At 49.6% G+C, this 21,402-nt stretch overlaps 8 protein-coding genes across 8 annotated transcripts; 1 reads left to right on the top strand and 7 right to left on the bottom strand.

The window, feature by feature from the left end:
* Window positions 1-127: 127 nt before the first annotated feature.
* On the bottom strand, window positions 128-2,327 carry N7489_000953 (tRNA lysidine(34) synthetase; the record flags this gene model as incomplete). The annotated part of the gene is made up of 3 exons (XM_056706708.1): window positions 128-1,860; window positions 1,919-2,095; window positions 2,174-2,327. The coding sequence occupies 3 exons, from the start codon at window positions 2,325-2,327 to the stop codon at window positions 128-130; spliced, it is 2,064 nt and encodes a 687-aa protein (XP_056571010.1).
* A 358-nt stretch (window positions 2,328-2,685) lies between these two features.
* On the bottom strand, window positions 2,686-5,051 carry N7489_000952 (Zn(II)2Cys6 transcription factor; the record flags this gene model as incomplete). Its single annotated transcript, XM_056706707.1, has 8 exons — window positions 2,686-3,262; window positions 3,312-3,676; window positions 3,731-3,769; window positions 3,822-4,392; window positions 4,449-4,656; window positions 4,710-4,854; window positions 4,904-4,949; window positions 5,005-5,051. The coding sequence occupies 8 exons, from the start codon at window positions 5,049-5,051 to the stop codon at window positions 2,686-2,688; spliced, it is 1,998 nt and encodes a 665-aa protein (XP_056571009.1).
* Window positions 5,052-5,560: 509 nt separating this feature from the next.
* N7489_000951 (tetratricopeptide repeat protein) lies at window positions 5,561-7,258 on the bottom strand (the record flags this gene model as incomplete). The annotated part of the gene is made up of 1 exon (XM_056706706.1): window positions 5,561-7,258. One exon carries the CDS (start codon window positions 7,256-7,258, stop codon window positions 5,561-5,563), a length of 1,698 nt encoding a protein of 565 aa, XP_056571008.1.
* Window positions 7,259-9,180: 1,922 nt separating this feature from the next.
* Window positions 9,181-12,737, bottom strand: N7489_000950 (WD repeat protein; the record flags this gene model as incomplete). The annotated part of the gene is made up of 8 exons (XM_056706705.1): window positions 9,181-9,426; window positions 9,482-9,677; window positions 9,747-9,835; window positions 9,892-10,841; window positions 10,925-11,141; window positions 11,198-12,428; window positions 12,564-12,642; window positions 12,701-12,737. The coding sequence occupies 8 exons, from the start codon at window positions 12,735-12,737 to the stop codon at window positions 9,181-9,183; spliced, it is 3,045 nt and encodes a 1,014-aa protein (XP_056571007.1).
* A 1,207-nt stretch (window positions 12,738-13,944) lies between these two features.
* Window positions 13,945-14,670, top strand: N7489_000949 (cupin domain-containing protein; the record flags this gene model as incomplete). The annotated part of the gene is made up of 2 exons (XM_056706704.1): window positions 13,945-14,475; window positions 14,551-14,670. 2 exons carry the CDS (start codon window positions 13,945-13,947, stop codon window positions 14,668-14,670), a joined length of 651 nt encoding a protein of 216 aa, XP_056571006.1.
* A 117-nt stretch (window positions 14,671-14,787) lies between these two features.
* N7489_000948 (putative mitochondrial carrier protein (Pet8)) lies at window positions 14,788-15,869 on the bottom strand (the record flags this gene model as incomplete). The annotated part of the gene is made up of 2 exons (XM_056706703.1): window positions 14,788-15,750; window positions 15,810-15,869. The coding sequence occupies 2 exons, from the start codon at window positions 15,867-15,869 to the stop codon at window positions 14,788-14,790; spliced, it is 1,023 nt and encodes a 340-aa protein (XP_056571005.1).
* A 644-nt stretch (window positions 15,870-16,513) lies between these two features.
* N7489_000947 (uncharacterized protein) lies at window positions 16,514-19,265 on the bottom strand (the record flags this gene model as incomplete). The annotated part of the gene is made up of 4 exons (XM_056706702.1): window positions 16,514-17,280; window positions 17,338-18,676; window positions 18,843-19,138; window positions 19,220-19,265. 4 exons carry the CDS (start codon window positions 19,263-19,265, stop codon window positions 16,514-16,516), a joined length of 2,448 nt encoding a protein of 815 aa, XP_056571004.1.
* Window positions 19,266-20,661: 1,396 nt separating this feature from the next.
* On the bottom strand, window positions 20,662-21,187 carry N7489_000946 (mitochondrial 54S ribosomal protein uL11m; the record flags this gene model as incomplete). Its single annotated transcript, XM_056706701.1, has 2 exons — window positions 20,662-20,994; window positions 21,059-21,187. 2 exons carry the CDS (start codon window positions 21,185-21,187, stop codon window positions 20,662-20,664), a joined length of 462 nt encoding a protein of 153 aa, XP_056571003.1.
* Window positions 21,188-21,402: the final 215 nt, after the last annotated feature.

The raw sequence follows: 21,402 nt of genomic DNA, 5'->3' as shown, positions 1-21,402 counted from the left end.
TCACCCTTCATACTGGCCTATCCGTACAGATAGCCATTGACCATGCATGCATAGCTCAGGAGATCAAGATTTCACAGGGCTTGCTTTTCTTTTTTTTTTTTTTGTCTAGGTGTTGTTGTCATGTACACTAAGCCTCTTCGGCATCTTTATCCACCGGCCAGCCCATCAGGCGTAGTGCCTCAGTGTCAATCATTTTGTACATCCACTGCCATTTCAGTTTCCAGCGACAGCGTAGATGTACCAGTTCCACTTCATTGAGAGAAGAATATTTAGCTGAATGACCAGATAGCCTATAGTCCAAAGTCGGCAATGTCAGCTGTTGCCAAACCTTCTGGCCCAGAGGCCTCTCTGGTTTGGACACGGTACCGTCCCTTGATACCACAGGTAAAGTGAAGCGTAGCTGAGCAGGCGCTTCAGCAGACAAGAGGGCTTTGACGTGCTCAAAAGTTCCAGGCATTTTCCGTTCAGCGCCAGTATCCTTATTCGTTTGCCCCTGCGGCCTTGATTTAACCCCATCTTTGCGTATCCGTTCGATATCAAATTTATGGAACGGGCGTATCGTCAGAGGAACACTTATCAATTGATCCCCCAATTCACTGGGATCACGGTCGACCGGAACAAGACGAAGCCGCATCCAGTACCGGTTATCCCACAAAACCCACGGAGTAAAGCTGCCACTAGGCGAAACGTTGATTTGCGTCACGGGGTCACGGCCTCTCATGAATGGTTGCCGGGAAAGCAGCCAGATATTATCACCACCGGGACGAGGGTCTTGGGACTTTTCAAGCGTGGAGGCTTCGTTCGTGAGACGCTGGAACAGGACCCCGGCTACTGTGAAGGCCTTTCTTCGTTTCTGGTCATTGGATGTGGCGCTTGCGCCATGAGAACCATCTGCACCGGGGAATACGTTTGAGACTAGCGACTCGTAGCTGCGTAGCGAGAAATGGCTGTCGGGGAATGGAGAGACTAGTTCTGTTATGCGGCGGAGAACGATGGTCTGGATCTGTCGGGTCCGAGACTCCGACAATGTTGCCAGTTGGGGGTCCATGGATGCTGGGCTTGGGTCTAGGAATTGAATGACCGCTGAGCCTGCCTTGGGATTGAAATCTAGGATTCGGCATTGGGATGAGAGGAGGTAGTTGGAAAGCTCGTTTGATCTCTGGAGGAGGTCTTTGCTTGAACGGATTAGGGAGAGGATGGATTGAGATCCCAGCGCACGGGGTAGGGAGTTTGAGGTGCGAAGGCTGCGGATGGCGTTCCGGGGAGTGAGGGTTGGGTCGAAATTTGTTGGGTCTGAGACGTAGGGAACGTTGTTCTTGTGGCACGTCTCCAGAAGACTTGCTTTGGTGAAAGAGAGTAGAGGTCGGCAGATGAATATGCCGAGGCTTGCCATCTTTACATTAGATGTGAGATTGGAGTAAATTATATCTGTCCTATCGTTTGGATTAGGAAAAGTGATGAACCCCTGTTTCTGATTATCGAATCGAACTTTAGGTTGGGGTTTTGTCGGTGGCTTTGTTGGAATTGATGTAGTTGACCAGCTCTCAGAAGCCCCGAAGAGCCCATGACATTCGGGGATTCGAGCAACTTCGGGGATGCCGCCAAGACCTAAACCAGTTGCCCCAGTGGAGAGCCGCCAAATGGTGGTTTCAATGTTGTCATCTTGATGATGGCCTAAGAGCAACGTTTCAAGTTTGAACTCATGACAAGCTATGCCGAGGGCTTGGAAACGGAGTCGTCGAGCATGTGTCTCAAAGGCGGATGGCATGGGACTCGATGCTCCAGATTTTGGCGAAGATAATTGTGTCTGACTTGGAGTAGTATCCGACCAGTCCAAACTGAGGATATGAGTCCTAATGTCTGTTTAAGAACGGTTAAATGACCTTCCGAAAATATAATATTCCGACTTGGAACGTACCCATATCACGGAGCCAGCCAGCAACCTTTTGGGCCTCAATAGTGCTTTCTGGACGGGCACGATGATCTACCACAAAAGCAGTCACAGAAATGGCTCCAGCAACATCCGAAGAGCGTTCCAGTTGCTTGCATAGGTATGCCAAAGCCATGGAGTCTGCGCCGCCACTGACGGCGATTCCTACCATCTCGCGCGTTAGCTATAAGCTCTCGAGATACGAACAACGGAATTTGTAATGTTTCAATATTCAAAGCTTACCAAATCTCTGTGGAAGCTGCAGAGTGTCATTATCACCGGATTTCTTTCCATATTTGGTGCTGCCGTAATTGATGCGAGCCCGTCGCGATCCGGACCATGCTTGCTGGAAGCAACGCTGGAACAGAAATGGCGAGATTGATATATTCCCGGCCATTTCTAACCTTCCTGGAATTAAACATAGGCTCGAAAATTCAATATCATCATCGGCCTATAGATTACTTCACGCGCAGGAGAACCTCAGGGTAATATCGTCGGCTCGGCCAATCAATTTTCCCGAGAACGTGACCAGATGGCCTTCACGCGAATATTTCCCAGAGATCCTATAGGTTATTATTTTAAATAATGCCAAGTCATTTTGGTACATTTTTGGGGGATCTATCAGTGTTCTGATACTAACAGGAGCATAAGTGATGGTTGCTGGGTTTCATATGTTGCTTGGATGCTTGATCCTATAGTTACATTACGGCAAACCAACACTATGGCAGAGTGAGGTCTGTATATAATTTACATCTCTAGATCCCAGAACTGTTAGGAAAAGCAGCCAGGTAAGCACCCTCAATTTCCCGGCCCATCCCCCCAACACCCTCAAAAATCACATCCGATTTCAGAGATCTGTCAAGGATTTCCACCCCATGTCGCAGCTCCTCACTCAATCTCTCAGCATCGGCAATCTCCGACGCAGGAGTGGGATTATTAAGCAGGTGATAACAATTTGCAAGCCGATCCGTCGCTAGACAGGCACGCAGTCGATGCAGTAGCATGAGAAGACCGTAGCAGCTTTGCATAGCCGAGCAAGCAAAGTAAGGAATGGTTTTCGGATATGTTCTGGACCTAGAAGAAGTGACTGACCCAAGTGGATTCGCATATGGTAAATTGCGATATATCGTCGTCACGACGAGTGAAGACTTGAGACAGATAATCGAGGATTCTTGCTCGGTGAACGGGAATGAGACCTCGCGATCTGTTAGCCACTTGGGAGCAGGTTGGTGCGGGAAATCCTCGCTGTTGATTGCTGCAAGGTCACAGTAATTGTCGAGAAAAAGGGGGATGTCCATAAATGCCCGGAAGCGATGCAGCCGAGTGCGAGCACTAGAAGGGTTAACAAAACCCGTATCCAGGTTGGAGATGAATGACTCACGCATGAATCAACATGCGGCTGATCATCCACATGGTTCGGGCTACGGATGCCTCTGGTCCTTCATCAAAAGTCGTCATAACATGGCGGTCTGCTTCGCCCACCAAAGATACAAAATCTGAATCCAGCTTGCGTATTCGGGTGCCGAAATCGGAGAGAACGGCTGTCTTATCCACGCTTTCAATGTTCTGGACCATTTTGTTAGACTCGAAAAGAGCTTCTTGTGCCTTCATCATTATGGGCCATGGCTTGTAACAGTCAGTAGGTGATTGAAAAACTATGGAAAGAGTATTGAATACCTCCAGATAAACATCAAATTTGGGATATGGGGTAGTTATTCGTGGATCATGCATGGAAACAATTGGTGGCTAGATATCAATTAGCCAACCTAGGTCAGTGAGAGTGTTCATGTGTTCACTTACAGAAAGATGGAGGCTGGATGATAGATATGTGACCCAGATCTATAGAACCAGTGAGAAACAGACTCGACAATAACATGTCTCTCCCACTAACCGTCATCCACCAAGCTCGTCTCTGTGCCTCAGAATAATCTGTCGTTGTCGAGTCAAGTCTATGAATAGAGATATCCATAGCCGTTGTGATAGCCTGATTAACTCGAGCCCGCATTCTAGATACGTTACCACGCTGGCAATACTCATAGATGCTAAGGACCACGAGAGCTAGAACCGGACCAAGCTGAGCCGGAACTTGCGGATGCAACCCATTTAGTGCGCGAGAAGATTCTATCCCAGGGACGTTAGGGCTTAAACCAGGCGACAAATCGTCAGTCTCAGTCTCCACAGCAGCCAGCGCCGCCTGGGCAAATAACTGCGCGTAGGACCGTCTAGTCGCAAGGTTCGTTTCAGCCATTGGAAAGGTGTCTTCGGCGGTAGGTATAAGGACTAGCATTGCGGACAAAGCAAGACTCAGAGACGATGTTGGCCAATAAGGCATATGGGACTTGTCAGCTTGAGAACTTTCTCCAAATGGCCTGATTACAGTAGGGTGATCTTCCTGCTGCTGTACCGCAGGAGGCGGCAACAGAGGTAAATACGGATGGATGTAAATATAATAGGCATTCGCACTGTGGCTCCAATTAGCAGTCAGTCATCTGTTGATTCATGTCTCTTTTGCACCAACATTTCCGCTTCGGACTGATATGCGCGTATTACCGGTGGACCCACATCCTGCATAGGGGCCGACTCGTAGGAGCTATCGTCATGCGGGGTGAGTTGACCCCAGAACTGGTGGGCTCCATCCACAGTTGATAGAGAATCCGGGGAGAGATCGAGATTGTGAATCCCAGCGAATGGCGATACCAAACCGATCATGTTATCAAGGAATGGATCTGGTCAATGGTTAGATACTATGACGACTTGTTATCCAGGGATAGTGAGCTACCAAGTTCATCAGGCACATCTGATATTGAAGATGACAGTGAGTTGCCTGCAGTTGGTCGTCGTTGTGCCTCTTCATACCGGGCTCCTCTGCGAGGACCACCCCGGCGACTGGGTCGATAACTGCACTCTCTATTCCTTCCAGAACACTAACCAATGTATTAGCCAATGAACGCCAGAGTAAGGGGTTGGACATACACTGCTACAGGGATGTTGGCCGTCACAACGTGTTTTTGATGTTCGACTACAAAACATGAGCTCAAGGCAAAAATGAATGGTCAAGAAGGTATGCAGCGCACCATGGTAGACATGCAGCTTTCACAGGTGGTTTTGTAACACGAGGCATCTTGCTAATTGTTTGAAAAGTGCAGTTAGCAAATGATGTCAGGAAAGAACGAGAATCCATGGATTTTATAGGGATCTCCTAGAAAATCACATGACTTTTAAAAAACCCATACAAAAGTGCTTATTACCCTTTGTGTCAGTGAGTCAAACACTGTCAATTTAGTAGTTAGAGATTTATATATCACTGGAATTGACTAAGTTGTCTGCGGTGCATGGACGTCACCGCGGCACGTGATATCTATACCCTGATCGGTGGGCGGGATTGACTTGATAAGATTTACCTTTATCTAGCTGTTGTTTCGATTGCTTCACGAGAAGATCAATTGGAAGTTGTCCAAGGACAAGAGTTGACCTCTGTTTCGGCGTTTGATATCTGGACCAAACACCGAGTCAACCCACCATCGGCGATTGGTCGATCTGCTCTGGGAATTTCTATCTGAAATCTTAATACATAGTGCATTGATGATGAGCTGCTAATATAACGTATAAAGACAATTTACATATATCGATTTATTTGCAACAACTCTTGCCAACATTGGGCGTTTCAAAGGTATCCAGACGACAGAAACAGGAAGATGTTACAGGCACATCAGCCACAGCAGCTGCTATCGCCAACTGGGGCCCAATAATGCGCGCCTCATCATGCCGCCCAAGACGTATCAAACATTCATGGTAGCCCTGCAAAGCCCATATATTATTCGGATGCTGACGAGCACGGATAAGAGTGCTATCAAGACCCAGGTCAGCCTGGTAGACAGCCGCTGCATCCTCAACATGGCCCTGTTCTAGCAAAAGAGCAGCGTATGCATGACGGGTGGGCTGCATCCAGCTCCAGGGTTCACTGTAACCCAGCCCATCATCCAATTCAATCGAGCGACGTAGATGCTCGAAAGCCTCCGTGTAGTTCCCACGGCGGTACTCGATCTCGCCGTCCAACATTTCCGACGCCACCCCCAGAATATCAACGCACTTGTTGGGCCAGTCCAAGCGCGTATCCGGGACTCGATCTCGGGCTGCTCGATAGAGCTCTCGCTGGCGCTCTGCATCCGGCACGTTCCCTGTGGCTGCATATGCTACGCCCTTGGCGTAGTGCAGGACCGCTATCGTCATGCAGTACAGCTCTGGATCCAAGGGGATCGCAATCTCAATAATCTCATCCCACATGCCGAACCGTACCATGATGTGCGCGCGTACAGACATGAAGACTTCGATATAGTCTGACATGGCCGAGAGTAATTCTTTCGGCAGAGTTGCCTCCATGCGGTCCACGGCTGCAAATGCGGCCTGTTTCTGGCCCGCAAACATGGCTGCGTAGATGAGCGAGTGGTAGGTGTGCATGCGGTAGACGGAGTAGAAATTAAATGGGCCTTTCAGCGCCAGGTATTTCTCATCTGCAATAGCAGCACGCTGGTTTGCGCGGACGGCACTTCGATAATCTCCAACCAGCACGTCCAGATGGGATGGCATATGATTGATATGACCCGCATCTGGAACAAGGTCCCGGAGATGGTCTGCCGGTCGGAGGCCTAATTCTGGGAAAGGCGACATCTCAATAAGATGAATGTAGATGTGTAGGAGACCGGGGTGTTTGGAGGCATCTTTATGTTGGAGAGCTGTCTCTAGCACTTTCTTTGCTTCCATGGTACGAGTGCCTGGGTTTGGTTTCCCCGTTACCATGTCCCACAACTTCCAGGGAGTGAGGCTGATCAAGGAATCAGCGTACAAAGTGACCACATCCAAATCATCGCTGAACTGTTCATATGCCTCTTTCATTGCATCGGCATATGCAATATTTTGGACAGCATATTGCTCCATGCTAGCAGGCTTATCACTTTGATAGCGGGCAGAAATTGCCTTGGCGAGGGCCCTTTCCACGGGGTTTGCATTTTTTGTAGAGAGGAAACGAGCTTTGGTTGCAGCTCGATATGTGTTTTCCACAACGGCTGCCAAATCGTTGCCGAGGAAATCCCAAGGCTGGTTGTAGTTGGGACCGAGGGAATATGCCAACCCCCAGTATGCCATCATACATAATGGATCATGCACCAATGCCTGTTTGAAACAGATGACGGATTCCTTATGGTTGAAGGAATAGGCCCACACGAGACCGCGGTCAAACCATATTTGGGCTTCAGGACTGGTAGTCGTGATGACCTTCCCGTATGATCCAAGGTTATAGGGATATTCGGCCTGGGTTGATGCTTTCGTCATGTTGCAGATATCCCACCGTATGATGCGGGAAGATGAGAGATTGAAGAGTTCGGGTTTCGGCGGGGTTTCCCGCTACTTGTACCCAACGGCTTCGGACTTTTCACTCCATTTTGTTCTCTTATATTTTATATTTTATGTTTTTAATGTAATACTATAAATCGAGCTATTGAACAATTTTGAACTATGCTGTCTACACTGCATCCTATTGGATCAGTTGGTATGCAAATGCGATTAGGTTGTACTAGATTGTACTATTGTTCCTTGCTAGATCACCACCCGACATAACAAAATATGCACCTATTACGCAATGATATTCGACTCATTTTTTATAATTCAGAGATTGATTCTCTTGGATTTTAGAAGAAAAAGAGTAGAAGGAAAAGGAGAAATATAGGCAAAACACGAGTCAGTGCATTTCAGCCTCAATCGTCCCTATTTCCCCCGTCGGATCAGCCCACACTGTTATATATATCTCCATTTTTTTTCATCTCCCAGACATCGCATGGTGTACCTAAATAGGAAGTTCATCTCCTTTAATTTCAGATCTGAGCTTGAGCCCTCAGTTTTGAAACCACCTAGTGTTAAATTTGTCATATTCTCCTAGTTATATAGTGCAGGGATATCTAGCCATGGCCCCAATACAAGGTCAGACACATCAGGCAATGGCACACAAGTACGGATCTATCTATATTGTACTAAAGGAGGGCATCTTCATCCTACTTGACTGGATATTGGTTAAAATGATACATCTTCCTGACTCGTTGGCATGATTGCAAATAATTAGTCAGCACCGGTGGACAGTACCTACCTAGGTACCTAGGTAGGTAACGTAGGATGTGAGCAAAGCCCAATGACAGCGGGCTGACGATGGGATTAGATCGATATCAATGCTAATAAACCAAGGGGAGAAGGAAGACGAGACATCATCCCAATCTTGTGTGAAATGCCTCACAGCTGATAAAGTATAACTAGACAATATAGACCCAATATAAATCAGAGACCAGGCTGACTACACGAGAAAAAGCAAATGACTCGTGTTAGCTGACTATCTCCAATTAAAGCCTCAATAGTACTAGTGCTAAGATGATCCCAATTATTGAACCAGCGAGAATAAAGTTGCACTTTTCCCATCACAATGATCTGCAGGTGAGATATAAAATAAGCAAAATGTGACATGCCTGCATATTAAATGTATTCCAACTTGAGAGGAATCTCGGATCCGAGATATTCCAAGCTCTTGCATGGACTCTAGGCAGACCTCATGGTTACTCTAATGCAAGTTTAGTTTGCTTCTGCCTTCTTCCAGGTGCAAACTGAAAGCGGAACTCGGCAAACACATTATGCAGGGGATGGAGTGCACAGGACTCTGCTTCATGCTTTCACCATTTACTCCCTGTTTTGGTCGTGCCATGTCATGACTCTTCCTGTGTCTACCTAAGAGACATGCAATGCAATCGTTGCTCTTTTACAATAGAAGCGAAGAATTTCATTTAATTCGATAGAACCGGGATGGATCATGGAAATGGGCGTATGGTTAGTACGCCAATATCTCTTGAACGTTCCATTTGTAGAGCTAGTCAGGGGCCACGAACGGAACTTACAAGCCTGAAGGATTCACAAATACAATTCTTCGCCAGTGTTGCCGGTTGTTACCGTCAACGTCATTACATAAGAATGCAAGCTGTGAGGCAAAAGCAAGGCCCAAAGCAATAGCCAAAGCAAGCCAGATGCGCTAACATCCATGAGAAGAGAAGTAGGAGATGCGATAGAACCAAAAAAAAAAGCAAATCGCCCATATGTACTGGAAATCCATGCGTTTGTAGCATTGGCGTAGGTTGAATATCAAATGTACCCTTTGGACGAAAGGAAAGAGGAAAAGAGAGAAGCCGATGAAAAAGGTTCCAGAGGATGGTGTTTCCCTATCAAGTGGTAGCAGAGCCTGCGACAGAGCCCGAGTTGGTCGCAGAATGGATACTCCCAGAGGGTGCATGTCCATTGTTATCCCCGTTCTGGGCTTCCTCAAGGACATTGTTCTCATCAATTCCCAGGAGAGACCGGGGCGGGTGGATCTCTTTCTTGCCGTTTGTCTTGTAGTGGAGAACCATATCTCCCGAGGTGCGCCAGAGGTGCGTGCGAATCGTTGCTAGAGTCATGTTTGGTGGACAGAGCTGAGGGACGATTGCGATTAGTATGACTACTATACAAAATAACAGAAGAACATACCATCTTCTGGCAGTATAGCTCGAGGTACTCCTCCGGTGGCATAACGGATTCCGCTGGTTCATCCGGGTTTGCAGGGTCGATGCGCTCTGCGACATAAGCAAGAATCTTCTTCGTTCGGAGCATGCGGTTGGCATTGAGACGAGAGCCATTGTTGTTGGTGCTCGGATTGCCTGGAGGGGCACCATTAGGAGCCGGCCTGGATGAACAACCGTGGTTAGTTTCACCAACAACACAAATTCCAGGGTAGAGACGATCCAAAACATACGGTTCGGGCTTGACGACAGGCGGTAATGTGTCATCGAAGGGCTTCAAGACAAAGGCGATCTTGACCTGCTCCTTGAAGGGAATTTGGTTCTATAACCAATCGTTGTTAGGAGGAAACGCAAACTATCACGCGGAAATAGACTTACCTTTAGAAGAAGCTCGCCAAGCCAATGAGGAATTGATTTCTTGAGCCTTTCGAGGTCTTCGCCAATGCGGCCCACGCTACCTCTGTAGAGATCCGAGGCCACGGCGGTATCGCCGGTTTCTTCCTGGATGAAGACTGCGGTCCGGGATGGAATATCCAGTCGGGGGGTTTCATCCTCAGAACTAGGCAAAAGAGCCGTCTCCAAGTCCCGATCTGGATTCGTAGCCAGGAATTCTTCATAATCATCACGGATGCGGTCGACCACGCCACATAGGTTGGGCTCATACACCTTCTCTTCCTTGATAGAGGAGATCTCCGACTCTTCGGCCTTTTCTTCCAATATCTGAGGCTTCGTGTCCGTAGAATTGCGACCTAACTTCTTGGGGAAATTCATTTGGAACTTCTTTCCAAATAGTGACTTCTTCCGCTCTTCCTTATCGGGCTCTGCGGGGGATTGAGAAAGCCCTGAATTTGAGCTTGCATCTGGCGGAGACAGAAGAGACTTGTCATTGTCTGTTTGCGGGGTCGCTAGAGGCCTTTTCGAGAAGTAGTCACTTGATGAAAAGGATGATGACCCGCCATCGGGCTGAATATTTGTTGGCACTGAGGCATCGGGTGTGTCTGGTTCAAACCCTGGGAACGGAGAGTTGCTCTGTATGGAAGTGCTCAAGTAGTTTGACGAGGGTGTGCCAGAGTTGATGCCGAAGCCGATGTTCGGGCTAGCAGGGAAGTCTGAGCTGGGGCGCAGACTCGTTCTCTGTTGAGGATTCGATATGGGTATACCAACGCTGCGAGGGATATCATCGCCAGGTACGGATGTACTCAGCGGGTTCAGTCGAGCATTTTCTTCTGCTCGCGCGATAGCAGCTTGACGGTATTCGCTGTCTCGTCGAATTTCCTCGTCCACTACCGGAGCAAACAGCCAACGCAAAATCCATTTGCCGAGGTTGACTGCGTGTTGTCAGTATGGCAAAGAATATCCACGAAGTTCATCAGAAGAACAAAAGAACTAGTTCAAGGAAAATAACACTCACTTCTTTGATCCTCTCTAAACTGATAGAGATCAGATGGTGGTAGATCGGTCTCGTCGGCATAAACTTCTGCATCGAAACAGCGATTGGGCTCCAGAATGACTGACAACCTGCCAGTACGCACGTCGATGGTACACCAATGTCCAATACTATCAACGGTGTTTACCTCCGACTCAACATCATCCATATGACGCTTGCCGAAGGTTTGCACGGGGATACACTAGGTTCATGTTAGTCGATGCCTTGTACTTGTCAGTTGAGATAGAACCAAATCACCTTCAGTAGATCCCAGAGAACAACTTCTCCTGCCGAATCCTGAGTAAGTGTGCGCCTCCGGTCATTCAACATCAGGCACTTGATCAAGCCGTGTTGGCCTTCAATGGTTTCCTCGGGCTGTGAGTGAACTGGGAGCGTAAGGCCAATTGTCTCCAAGTTAGGCTCCGAGGAATTAAGTGTAGGGGCTGAGCCACCGATAATCGACGTCGCTGATAACTGCAAAACAGCATTGAATGGAATCTTCTTGGGTCCCTTCTCTGGAGGGGCTGCGGGCACTGTAGCAGAGTCTATAGTACGGTCCGGGTCGGGCGGCTGCTCGATTCCAACTGTAGTATCGACATCTCGCCAGCGGTTGATGCTAGACTTGGGAGTAGCTGTCCAGATGTAGTCTCCCGCTGCCACAACTTTGACGACACCCTCGTGCTCTTGGAGTGCGGCGACGCAGAGGCCCTGGTCGGGATCGGCCGACCCTCGCATGTCGGTCTTCGCCACCAAACCAGATCGGTCACTTGAGTAGAAGACAGAGAGATCAGGGTGGTCGGAGTAAAGAGACCACACGCTATCATTGTGCATGGTCAGAGTATTCATGCATCGACCTGCCGTGAGAGACCAGATCTTGATCGTCTGGTCAGACGACCCCGTCATGATAGTATCGCCAGACTGATTAATCATAATATCACGAATGTTGTCCGTATGGCCCACGAACTTCGTCACTAGCTTTCCAGACCTGGGATCCCATACCCGGACGACATTTTCAGGGCCACCGCTAGCGAGCACCGATGAGACTGCGCCCAGCGCATAGACAGACCCTTTATCCGTGGAGTCTTCTCCACCGGCATTGATGTTCAAGACCTCTCCACCGCCATTTAAATCCCAAAGGTAAACCTTTTGATCGAGACCGCCCGAAGCAACCCAAGTAGCGTGGCTACCGGGGCTCGCCAGGGCCTTCACATAATCAGTATGTTTTCCAATGCGCTCCGGTACCTCGGTGGACTCGGAATGTGGGCGCCAGAGTCGCACGGTCGTGTCGGACGAGGCGGAAACGAGCGCGGAGTTGTCCTGTGCCAAGACAATGTCGTTGATCCAATGACTATGTGCTTGAACTTGGGTTTTGAAGCCAGTCGGACTAGGCTTTTGATCAGGAGATGATGCGTCTTTAGGGGCAGACGATGACGGAAGGGGAAAGTTGAGATCCCAGGAACAAATGACACCGTCGCGGCCCGCGGAGTATCTAGGAGAGGGGACGTCATATTAGTATCCGTGCAACCCACATGTAGGGAAGCCTGGTTTCCAGAAGATCGCGGTCGCAAACGTGGCAACAATTCAAATTTAGAGGATCCCTGCATAACGAGGGGGAGATACTTACAGGATGGAGTTTTGGCGGTCGACAGTCAACCCATTGACCCCCAACCGGTGCCCACCGGGTGCATCAGGCAGAGGGAGGACTAAAAGAGTGAAAGACAGTCAGCGACCCGAGAGGAGATTACATGGAATTCAACTTACCATAGGTGACCCTCTGGTGGCTCAGTTTGCGTGCCATACATGCAGCGTTGAAGGAGTAAAACCAATTGCGGAGATGCGAATGCGGAGCTTATCTGCCCTCGAGGCTGATCGCACGTTCAGTTTTGGTGGGGAAGGTCAACGTCACAGGGCCATTCCAATCAAAGAAGTCAAAAAGAGAGGTTAAAAAGAAGAAAAAGAAGCGAAGGGGAAAACACAAAACACTCAGATGAGGGGAAGTTTTCTAAAGTTGGAGGCGCCAGGGGCCGGGTGTTTATGCGCCGCATAGGCTATACATCGTTTCGTTTAAATGTTTACTTCAGGGCCTACTACATGCATGTACTGTATCAAATACGACCTGATATATATTTGATCTGATTTGACTAGGGATATCCTAATATCTGTGAATACCTCCCTCTCTTTGTTACATAGTCCAGGAGCCTCCTTTCCCTTTCTGGATCGCTTCTCGGTTATCTTTGGCTATTTCGATGTTCTAATAACTTCCATAGTACTCGACATGAACTGCCACTCTTATAGCGCCGATATACTTCCTTATAAAGATACTATACAGTTTCACAAGTCTTTCCATTTCTGAGAGAAACAATCCTTCAACATCAACCGGGTAGCGACTGCCCCGAACTGCTTGATAGATGATTGGGATCCAAGCAACACACAGTTGGCCGCTCCGCTCGTCTCCTACGGAAGCGAACCTTAAGCTCACACAAACAAAAGAGTAGCTTGGCTGCATCGCCAAGACAGGGCTTGGTTTGTGTCTGAAAAGGTCGCAGTTCGCATCTTTTCGAGGAGCGTCCCACGCTCTTGATCTTCATGAATGCCCGCCTGATGCCGGAAAGAAGTGACGCCATGTCCATCGTCGACATTCGGCTAGTGCTACATTCTTAGCCAAAAAGATTCGCGCGGTACTGGAGGAGCATGTCCAGATGGACTTCTTATAGAGCCCGCGGAAATCTCACCCATCTATCTATCTATCTATAAACCAGTAAGGAAGATCCGCAGGAACACAACATGCTTTCTTTCGTATTCAAGGGCCTATGAACGTAGCACAGCATGCAAGCGTCTGAATGCGGCATATGTTCTCTCGTCAGCTCTCGTCAGCACTCCTGAAGTCATCATTGCCCCAGGTGTTCGCCACATTTAACACCTAGGACCTCTCCCTTCTCCCAACCTCTACAATATACGTATCTATCCTCATTTTGACTACAAACCAACATAAACAAGCAAAGAAAATGGATATCCCAATCTCCAAAATTAAACCAGTCTACCCGCCCAATCCCCCACATCCAACACAAGAACAACCCGCAATCCAATCCACTATCAACGCCCTACATCTCTGCGCACACCCAGAAGGCGGCTACTTCTGCGAGACAGATCGTGATCCACGCAGAGTTCCAAACCCTTACAAAGAACCAGCAACTTCGGCCACAGCCGAAGACACAGATCCCGAAACCCGCTCTGCTTGCACCTCAATCTACTACCTCCTCACGCCGCAGCGCCCACAGGGCGCTTTCCACCGTAATAAAAGTCGCACGGTGCACGTATGGCAAAGGGGACGTGGGCGGTACGTTATTATCCATGCGGACGAGGTAGATGGCAGTGTTGAGAATGCCAAGGCGCGGGTTGAGACGTTCATTGTTGGGCCCAATGTTGAGGCTGGGGAGAGGATGCAGTGGGTTGTTGAAGGGGGGAAGTATAAGTCTTCTTTTTTGTTACCGGATGAGCCTGAGGGAGAGACTTCTTCGGGGTTGTTGATTAGTGAGGTAAGATCTGGACATCCATGGATCTTATAGATCTACATTATTGAGACGGGAGAAACGGCTAACAAGTTCCCCAAGGTTGTTGTCCCAGGCTTTGAGTTCGCAGACCATGATTTCCTGCGTAAAGAGAGAATGGAGGAACTCCTGACTGCCGAGCAAGTCCAGGAATTGGGCTGGATGCTTAGGACCGAGAAGTGAAATCCACAGAATGACATGCATAATGGCCTAAGCCAACTTGGTTTTCGGGATCTATGTTCTTCCAACCTTCTATATAGCAAAAAATATACAAAGCATAAGGCCAAGGAGAATCCAAAATTAAAGACCTTTCTCCGCCTGCACTCCCCGGCGCCCCTCAAGGGTATTAGAAGCATACTGATAACTCCCAAGGAATACAGCCCCACCAATACCAATCCACGTCACACGCGGCGTAATACCACGCCAGAAAGCACCGGGCCCTTCGCTCGCAATCCCGCGCACAACCTCCTTAAGACGAACAGGCGCATCGACGCCCCCGTCTCCACGCCGCGCAAGCATAACCCGCGTCTTGATCACGTCTAGCGGAGTAGTTAGACCAGCCGCAATGGCACCGGCAACACTGCCGAACATGGCGCTTGTCGAAGCGGGGATCTGCGTCTCGGCAATAGATGAGGCCGTCTCCGCGGTTCGCAGGTACCGCTTGCCGTAGGCTTCCTTCATCGACTCCCACATGGTGAATTGAAGCACGGTGAAGGGAATCTCGCGGGCGATTGTGATCCCGGCTCCGCGGTAGAGTTCGCGGAAGACCTGGCTGTAGCCGCGCTTCGCTGGTGGGGTTAAGGTCGTTGTGGTTGTGGTTGTGCTTGTTGGGGCTGCGTGTCGCAGGGACAGGATGTCCTTCAGTGCGAGGAGACTGGAGCCGCCGAAAAGGCCGGCTTGGGCGCGCTGCTTGATTACTTCTGTTGGGACGCGGACGGCGCATGCGGCGATTTCACCGAGGGAGGAGGCGAGCGAGTGTGTGAGGATTATGTGGGAGCGGGATTGGGGGTTGGTTTTGCTGTTGGCGGGTTGGGGTGCGAGGAGGGTGCGCTTGACGCCATCGTAGACGATGAAGAAGGAGGCGGCCGAGGGGGCAGAGCCAAAGAGCACTGATGGGAGGCCGGCGTAGATACCGCGGAAGGTTTGGCGTAGGGAGAGTCGGGTTTGGGGTGCGGTGTGGTCGCGTGCCTTTTGGAGTCGGGTTTTGATGGTGTCGAGGGGGTAGAGGGAGCAATCGACGGTTAGGCCTGCAATTGCGCCGGACTATATAGTTGCAGAGCTGTTAGAGAAACACTCCTAAGAAGAGCTTCGGAGAAGGTTACAATCAATGACCTCGTCCACAGGGAGGAGACCAGTGGCTCCCCGTCGAGTTGTTGGGCCATTTTGTAAAGAACTGAATATGACAACTGTTCTATCAAGAGAGCATGGCCAATTGGGCGAATGTAGGAAGCAAGAACAGCAACGAAGTATGTACAGAAGCGGGCTAAACGGAGAAGCTCCGCGGATGACTGGCAGTTTTCTTTTGCCCGCGGTCAGGCCATCCGATATCGCCGATCTTCGCTACGTCAAATCCAATCCAGAGAATATAATAGTAGTGTGTTGTATGTTTGTATTGAAATGTATCTACTATTTAAGAAAATAAAGCTTTCTCGCCACCGTGAAGCATTGCCAGAAGAATGCCCCTGGGAAAAAAAAAAAAAGAAAAGAAAAAGAAACACTTCGATATCCACACCCAGTCTATCAGTAACATCCGTGGATGCGTCGTCGAGGTAGAGCGAGAGCTCCGTTTTCTTCAAGATCTTCAGAGAAACACGAGCTCGATAGAATGCCACAGAAGTTTATTCAAGAATATCAACTCGTCTCAAACATGGCCCGGGGAATGAGGGAAACCGCCAAAATCATCTACAGTACTCGTAGGGAATCACACAGTCAACGCGAAAGGGAAGGGGACAAAAGTGCCACCCCGTTCTCAAAGGATAAAAGGGGATATATAGACACGAGGTGAAATTGGTACAAAGAAGGGTTATTATTTAGCCTTGGTAGCTTTGCTGGCCACGGCAGGGCTTTGGGCGGGGGGCTCGAGGACGTGGGTGTGGCCGGAGGCACTGATAATTTCACCAGTCTCATCCTGTCGACACGCATGGATGTTCCTTACCCAGTCATCCGACAGTACCTCGTCGAGTGTCGCTCGGTTTTTCGGGTTGGTTTTCAGCATGCGGCCGATGATGTACCGGCTTTCCCGCGGCAAGATGCGGAGAAGACGCCATGGGCCCTTGATGACTTCCTGACGCTGCCCAGAATTCTGGGATGATGCCGGAATTGGCGGTGCTTCTTTGCTGGTTGTGCGCGTGGTCCGCTCATGGGGGCCGTTGCTGATTTGACTGATCTGCTTCTGGGCAGTGTCAGGAGAGCGATCACCGTCCCTCTGCGAGGGCTCTGGTTTGTTTCCGTCTCCGTTTTCATTTCCGTTTCCATTCTGCTCCGATCCAGACTGATCAGAGGGTCCGCTCGAGCGAGGAGTCAGACGCTTATTGTCATGGCCTTGGGAAGTAAGATCGGGTGTCGACTTGGGCCGACGGCGTGGGTCGGGTTCGGGAACCGGGGTGCCTGGGGTCGGGCTGGAAACGAACAACTTATATGAGTTGTCCGTCATGCGTGGTTGCTTCCATGGGAACCGGCGCAAGGTCATACAGCAGAAGATGATCGCCAGCGACCAAACATCTGTGGGGCGGGGGTCATATTTCTTCTCGTCATAGACCTCGGGGGCAAGATAGGGATCCGAGCCAACGATACCTGCTCATGCAAATCAGTAACCATGGATTGTGACCGAAAATGAACATGAATACATACCTGAAGCAGGGACAATGTCGTTCTCGAAAGGATAGCGGAATACGACGGCACTTCCGAAATCAATGAGTTTCATGATGCCACGGTCGTTCACCACCACGTTATCCAGTTTCAAGTCCCGATGGGCTAAACCCATGCCATGGATGTACGCCACACCGCTCAAAATCTGCTTGAAAGAGCAGGCGATCTCCTCCTTGCCCATTTTGCCCGTCATCACGATAGCAAACAGATCGAAGGGCGCATATTCCATGACCTCATACCAACGACTACCTTCTTGGATGATATCCAAGGTCTCGATGATATTGCCATGGTGCAAGGTGGAGCCAATACAGAACTCTGCGGTCACCTTCTTGGAGTATTCCTTCAAGCTCTCCCAGTTGTGACGGTCTCGGAATTGCTTCACTGCAAAGGTGACACCGTCGGTGTTGCGCTTCAACAGGCGCACGGAACCACCAGCTCCAGATCCGAGCACCCTGCCCAGCTTTCCATACTTGGAATTCAAACCATGATCATCGGCAAAGGGGACATTGTCTGGAGCCATTTGATACGGGGTGGACTTTCCAGATGATCGACTTGACTTCTTAGGCATGGACGTCGGGGACTCGGATCGCTTGTTGCGATGGCCCATCTTGAAGAATCGTTTCAGCTCAGACATAGAGCCATGATGTGTGTGGGCGTTGTTCTTTTCGTGACCATGCTCCTTCTTCGCACTACTAAATATGCCCCTCTTGTCATTATGTTTGCTAAGGTCGCCTGCGCTGGTGGATCGGTGAGCCCCCGGACGGAATGATCGCTTGACATCCCGACCGCTAAAGATAAACCGGGGATCCAATTGAGCAAGGTTTTTGGGTTGGGGTGGTCGCTTGTTGCGCGCATATGGATCATTAGGTTCGCCGACAGGGGTCATGGCCCCTGGCGGAGTAAGAGACTCTCTTGGAGTGGGAGGGGGACTTTCTTCTTGGGAGCCCCCGTCGTTTCCAATGAAGAATTGCGCACGATGTCTCGGTAGTTGCATAGCATGAGGAGTTCGCTCTGAGCCTTCACTTTGTCTTGTGGACAGGCGATCGGTGGACAGGGGTCGGGAGGATGAGGCGGGGCGAGATGTGCCGTTCTTGTCGGTTGATCCGACTGGAGGTGATGGTTGACGGGTGAAATTGGTGTCTACGTGAGGTCGGCTGGTAGCTTTCAGAGAGGCATTATCGCTGGTTTTGCCTTCGCGAGAATGGGTTGCAGCTGGAGTAAGAGGGGGTGACTGTACAGCAGAGACCGGAGGAGACGCATGTGGAGAGGCAAAGGCACCGGTGACATGTCCGCTACGATCACTCGACTCTCGAGAGCCAACCTATGGTAATCCAAAGTTAGTATGATGACGAGATTACCACGGTCCACCGAGTCTGCGCCTAGAACCCGGCGTCGGATAAAGGGAAATAGATATCACTTGGAGCATGAAGAGACCGGGACACTCGGAAGCACACCCGACGGCAAATTAAAGATAGAATATGACATACCCTGGAGGAAGGAAGAGACATGGGGTCAAAGGAGAAGTTGCGCAGCCGCGACTCCTGAAGCTGCGCGCCCTGCATACTCATCGCCAGCGACCGTAATTGTTCCTCCTCCGTCTTCTGATCTCTAGACAGGGGTTGTTGCGGTTGCTCTGGTACAGGGGACAACTCGGATCGACCTGGTTCAATCTCCTCCGTGATGGAGGAGAAACGGACATGGGCAGGCTGAGCTCCTGACTTGGCGTCGGCGTCACCGGGCTCCGAAGCCTGGCCGGGGGTCTTGGTGTGCATATTTTGGAATCCTGAGACAGACATGCGTCAGACGGTTGGCAGGAATTTAGGATACACCATCACAACCGATCAGCATGGCAGCCAAGACATACCTGAATCCATGGGGTTGAGTGTTGAATCAGTCATTTCAGACGTCATAGTCTGCGACGCCGGCTCGGAACGTGGGACACATGCCCCTCACGGTGGGAGCTTTGGAGAATCCTGGCGATCTAAGGACCAGTTACCAGTTCAAAAAATGCTGTCAAGGTCGCAGAGTTGGACGATTTCCTCAACAGAGTCCAAGAAGTCAAAGACTTGCGAGGCAAATCTTTTCCTTTTTTAACTTTTTCTCCCGCCGAATGCGATCAAGAGCCGGGTGTCAAGGAATTCGGGAAACCGGGTATCCCGGGGTCTATAGATGAGAGAATGAGGAGAGCAGGAGGTGAGGAGGTGAGGAGGTGAGAAGATGAGGAGATGAGGAAGTAAAGTTGGAAGTAAAAGAGAAGAGAAGAGGGGAGTAAGAATCAAGGCCTTAGGCAAACCTGAATTTTGGGGGCGAGTGGGGGAGAGATAACTAGTGAGATACTAAGTTGGCTTCTCTGGACTCTACTTCTTTTATTTCTCCCTATCTTATTATTTCTCTTTTCCTTTTCTATTTGATCAAATGAAGATGGGATACATCCTAGATATACCCCGAGTTCATTAAAAATTCATCTCCAGGGCTAAAGGAATGCCTTACCTCATAAGTCGGATGGTCGCGGAGAGTTGAAGATGATGTCGACCCGTGCCGACTTCCCGGTGCTGACCTACGTACACTTCCAAGCCCTGGAGCTTATTACGGGGGTACGGAGTACTTACGGAGGACTTCATTGGTACTCTATGCAGGCCGTACATCGTACATGGTCTTTGAGTGATCTGGAATATTGCCTGAATGGGGTTAGTAAATCTGGTGACTCCACTAGATTCCATTTCCTCTATATGGAGTAGATGGAGTACGTAGGGCCAGACCATCTCTCTCCGACTCCCTAGACTCTATTGCCAAGTGGCATGTCTACCTAGGTACGTTATACTGTGACACACCTCTTGGTGCCAAGGTCGGACTGAGTCACACATATGCCAAGTTCTCCGCTCCGCGGAGGTGTTGAAGTCAGTGACCTCATCGATAGTCTTGCAACGTCTTTCTCTTGGCTGTCCAGTCATCACTGAGAAAATGTCCACGGGTATATCAAAATCCGGGTCTCAGTGCTATGGTGGGATGGAGATGGCGTGTGATGATTAGTTTTATATGATTATATTTGACTTTGGCAAGTCACCAAGGAGTAGTACCCCGGAAGATCCAAGTTACTATCAATGCAAAATATCTCTAGGATTGTGATCAACTGATATAGCATACAATCTAGAAAAGAAAAAGATAATCGGTATCGTACAACAAGGGGAAGAAAATACCCCCAATTTCCCAGAAAACGCCCGGTGAAAGGATCCAAATCAAAACAAGTAGGCCCCTTGAAGCACTGCCCGAATGACCAATAATTATACAAGTCTATTATCCTGATGCTCAAGGGACGACCTGGATACCAATGGACTTGGCCTGGGACAGGACACTCTTGCACAATCCTTCCAGGGACAAGCCTGATAACCGCGTCTCGGTGTGCTTGAGCTTAGCGATCTCGTAAACGTGCTTGAGGGAGACCTTGCCACAAAATTCATGGCCAGGATTCATCGCACCACGCAGTCGGTTCTTCCGGGGTTCGACATTGGCCGCGTTGAGCAGGAGATAGGTGGTGGTCGGGGTGCGGAGTTCAAAGGAGAAGGATCGGTCAGGGCGGACGGTGACACGCGCGGGGATCGGGACGCCGGTGTTGATGTGAGCTGTGCGGGCGTTGAATTCCTAGGGAGGTAGTTAATATATATGGACATGCTAACCCGTGTAAACAGAGTAAACAAAGACCAACCTTGCAGAAGTCCATAGACTTAACACCTTTACTTCCCAGAGCCGGACCAACAGGCGGACTGGGACTGGCCTGACCAGCTCCGACAATGAGCTTAACAAATTGATCCTTGGCCAATACGTTTCGTGCCATGATGAGAATATGTCGAGATAAGTTCCAAAAGGCCAAAAGCAGAGAAGTCGAACGGAAGATTTGCAGATTTTCAGGCGACGCTGATTGGCCGAGGTGGGAAGCGAGCAAAAGAAGCCCAACGTCATAAGGTACACTCCTTTCTCTTCTTGTTCTGGAACTTCTTTGGCTTTTAATTCATCTTCCTCATTTTGATCTTGATATTCACACTATCTAGA

The sequence above is a fragment of the Penicillium chrysogenum genome, assembly GCF_028827035.1.
Source record: "Penicillium chrysogenum strain IBT 35668 chromosome Unknown utg000001l_segment0_segment0, whole genome shotgun sequence".
NCBI classification, from domain to species: domain Eukaryota; kingdom Fungi; phylum Ascomycota; class Eurotiomycetes; order Eurotiales; family Aspergillaceae; genus Penicillium; species Penicillium chrysogenum.
Note: the sequence above shows the minus strand (reverse complement) of the source record. Positions and strands in the feature narration are given on the sequence as shown.